At 69.0% G+C, this 3,396-nt stretch overlaps 1 protein-coding gene across 1 annotated transcript; it reads right to left on the bottom strand.

Moving 5' to 3' along the window:
- Nucleotides 1-768: 768 nt before the first annotated feature.
- LOC118173506 (urocortin-3-like) lies at nt 769-2,085 on the bottom strand. Its single transcript, XM_035338093.1, has 2 exons — nt 1,906-2,085; nt 769-1,227 (listed from the first exon to the last, which is right to left on the bottom strand). The coding sequence occupies exons 1-2, from the start codon at nt 1,906-1,908 to the stop codon at nt 769-771; spliced, it is 462 nt and encodes a 153-aa protein (XP_035193984.1). The 5' UTR covers nt 1,909-2,085.
- Nucleotides 2,086-3,396: the final 1,311 nt, after the last annotated feature.

Genomic DNA, 3,396 nt, shown 5'->3' with positions numbered 1-3,396 from the left:
CCCCCCCCCCCCCCCATGGTGAGGGCTGCAGGACCCCCTTCACCCCCACGCCCACCACCCTTCACCGGCTGCCCAAGCACCGTCCTCACCTCGCCGTGCGGTGCCACGCTCACCTCCCCGTCCCCAACACCACCCCGGGGGGCCACGCCGACCTCCCCCTCCCCAAATCGTGCCCCCCCCCCCCCCCCCCCCTCCGCCGCCAGGCCTCGCTCACCGTGGGCCAGGAACTCCTCGAAGAGCATGGCCGCGTCCGCCGCCAGCTCCAGCGGCCCCACGAGGCCTTCCCCCGGCCCCGGCGCGAGCCCGCGGCCCTGTACTTTGCACGGGGCGGCCGCCCTCTGCCCGCGGCCCGGCTTATCTGGGCCCACGAGGCGGTGGCCGCGCAGGGAGCCGGGGCGGCGCTCCGTGCCACCTTCCATCGCACGCCCAGGGGGTTCGGGGAGGATTTTATGGGATTGAAAAGCACCGCGGGTGTACAGGCAGAAGGCACGTGGAAAACCCGCGTGGCCGTGGTGCGGATGTGTCCTTTCGGGGCACGCCGGCAGCGGCGGCACGGGGACGAGGAGGCCACCTCGCCCGGCGTGGGGGTGCCAGCCCCGGCTGCTCCTCGCCCCGATTTTGGGGTCATTAACACACCTCCTGCACGGCTGCTGCCTGCTCGCCGCCAGCCCCCCGGGCAGCACGTCCCGGGATGAGTTTGCTTTCAGGTCGGGGCTGGGACCCCGGACGGCCACCAGTGCCGCGGGTGCTCTCCGGGAGGCCGGGCCGTCACCTGCGCCCGATGCGTGCCATCAGCTCGGCGTTGGCGGCCGCCTTGGCTTGCAGCTCCTTCTCCCTGGCCAGGTCGAGCAGGATTTTCAGGATGTGCGTGGGGACGTCGAGGGACAGGGACACCTTTTTCGCCGTGCTGCTCTTTTTCACCGGCGCGTGCCCGCCAGCCCCGGGGCTGGCCAGCCAGGGGAAGGCTTTTCTCACGGACTCCTCCAGCAGCAGGGTGGCTTGGTCCGGCTCGGAGCCTTCCACGGAGTTGTGGTCGCTTCTTTTGGGGAGACCCCGCAGCAGCCCCTTGGTGCCCATGCTTTCCCAGGCGGCCGGCTCGCCCCCGTCCCAGGGGAAGCGTGCGGGTGCGTCGGGCACCGCCGGGTCCCACGGGAGGCTCAGCCCCTGCCCGGTGCTCACCCAGGGCAGCAGCAGGACGGGCAGCAGCACCCCGCGGCACAGCGCAGCCTGCGGGGAGCACAGAGCCCGCGCTCAGCATCACCCCCAGGACGTGTCCCTGTCCCTGTCCCCCCCACCTGCCCCGATCCAGATGCCCCCCGTCCCCTCCCTTTCGTTCCCCCCCCCCCCCCAGCCCTTTGCCACCCAGGGCCGGGCGGTGGCAGGGGACACCCAGGGACAGCGGCGTCTCCTCCCGCAGCCGCTCCCCGTCCCGCACCTGCCCTTTGGCCGGGGACGCGTGACGTGGGCCGTGGGGCTCACGCCACTGCCACCTCCTCACACGCTGTCCCCAGTGGGTGCCACCCCCGCGGGGGGGTGCCCAGCTATCTGGGGCAGAAGCTGCCCGGCCGCCGGATGGGACATGAGGCAATTTGGCTAAAATAAGCAGCGGGGTGACGAGGACGCGAGCGCGGCCACGTGCGCCGCATCCTCAGCATCCTCCTCTGCCCCGGACCCTGCGCTCCTCCCGGGGCTGGCTAGAAAAAAAAAAAGCTGGAAAGAGGACAACAAAAAGCATCCAGCCTCCTGCAACTCATCTCCTGGGTGAAACCCGTCGGAAAGCACCGGAGCAGGCAGCTGAAGGCAGCTGGATTATCTGGAAAGAGGGTGGCGAAAAGCATCCAAGCCCCCGTGACCCGTTTCCCAGGTAAATCCCCCCAAAAGCAGCACCGTGGGGTGCAGCCTCACCATTTCCAGCGGGTCCTCGTCCCCCCGAGGCTCTCGGGGTGCAGGGGTGGCAGCTGGGGGTTTGCCCCGGTCCCCGCCGAGCCCCAGCTCTTATCCTGCCCCAGCTCCACCTCCCGCCCCCCCGGCGACACGCGGCGGGGGATGTTATTAATACATTTTGCCTAATCACAGATGAAATCACCCCGGACCGGGGGTGGGTGGTTGCCCCCCCACGACACGAGGGCTGGGTTCGGAGGGGATTCCAGGGGCTTGGTGCGGCTCAGGCATAATTAGCTCACGTCGGACACGCGAGGGGATGTTTCTCCATCTCACCAAGCCCTCCCGTGGGCTGAGCCCAATGTCGGAGGGAGGCTCCAGGAGCACCCAAGGGTGCTGAGGCTGGGGCTGGCCGTGGCACGGAGCCAGCACGGCGGAGCTGCCCGCTGGGGGCTCGCCCCGTGCCCCGTGCCCACGGGCTGGCGGAGAGAGGAAATAACGGGAGCTCTGTTCCTTCTCCTGGAGATGGGGCAGGAACTCACCCCCCGGCTGGTCAGAGCAGCCAAAATTAGACGGAGGCACTGATTCACCCCGTGCACCGCGCGGAACCGCAGCCCCACGTGCCCGCGTGCGTCAGCCAGGGACAGCGAGCGGGCAGCGGGGTCCCCGGGGAGGGACAGCCCTGGGGGGGGACGGACACGGGCTGCGAGGGGAGAGGCGACACACCAAGAAGCAGGGCACCTTTCCGTGAGCACACCTTTACTGTCCCGCCCCCCGCCCCGCAGTGGTACACGCATACGTTCGCTGTATACAGACATACACAGAGCAGCAGCACGCGGAGGAGCCCGCGTCGCCTTCCCCAAGCCTTCGGGGGCGCGCAGGGCGGGCAGGAACCTCCTCTAACATAGCACCATCCTCAGGGTTTCCCTGATGGCTCCCGGGTTCTGGGGGCAGACGTGGCGCTGGCAGGGCGCTGCCAAGCCAGCACGCCTGCCCAAGGGGAACCAGGTGAGGTGAAATTTCTTCAAATGGAGCGGGGGGCTGGGGGGGGCAGGGGGCTGCGCAGGGGGGCACCGCCTCGGCCGGGGACGGAGCAGGAGGCAGGTCCTGGGGGGATAACGGGGAGAGGAGGGGAGCTTGCGACCTTGGGATGAGGGTGTTGGATTCGGGGAGGGGGCCCAGCCATGCCAAGTCCCAGCTCCAGGCAGCCCAAGAGGGGACACGGGGCCGGGAGCTGTCCCGGCGGCAGCAAATAAGTTAAACCCCAAACCAGCAGCAGCCTGAGAAGGCTCGGGTTTGGAGAGGGGGGGGGCAAAAGGCTTGCGAGGGGGTCGATCTCCGATTTGATCAAGATTTCACCTTGAAACGACAAAACGGAAGGTGAAGGGAAGAACCCGTGAGCGACAAAAAGAGACGTTAGAAATAGCACCAGGTTCCTGCGGGGGGGGGCCGGGGCAGCCCAGCTCCATCCCGAGCAGCGGCCGGGCAGCCCTGGGTGAGGGGATGCTGCCCACC

Source organism: Oxyura jamaicensis, chromosome 12 (assembly GCF_011077185.1).
Source record: "Oxyura jamaicensis isolate SHBP4307 breed ruddy duck chromosome 12, BPBGC_Ojam_1.0, whole genome shotgun sequence".
Lineage (NCBI taxonomy): Eukaryota > Metazoa > Chordata > Aves > Anseriformes > Anatidae > Oxyura > Oxyura jamaicensis.
This window is presented reverse-complemented; position numbering and strand designations above follow the sequence as displayed.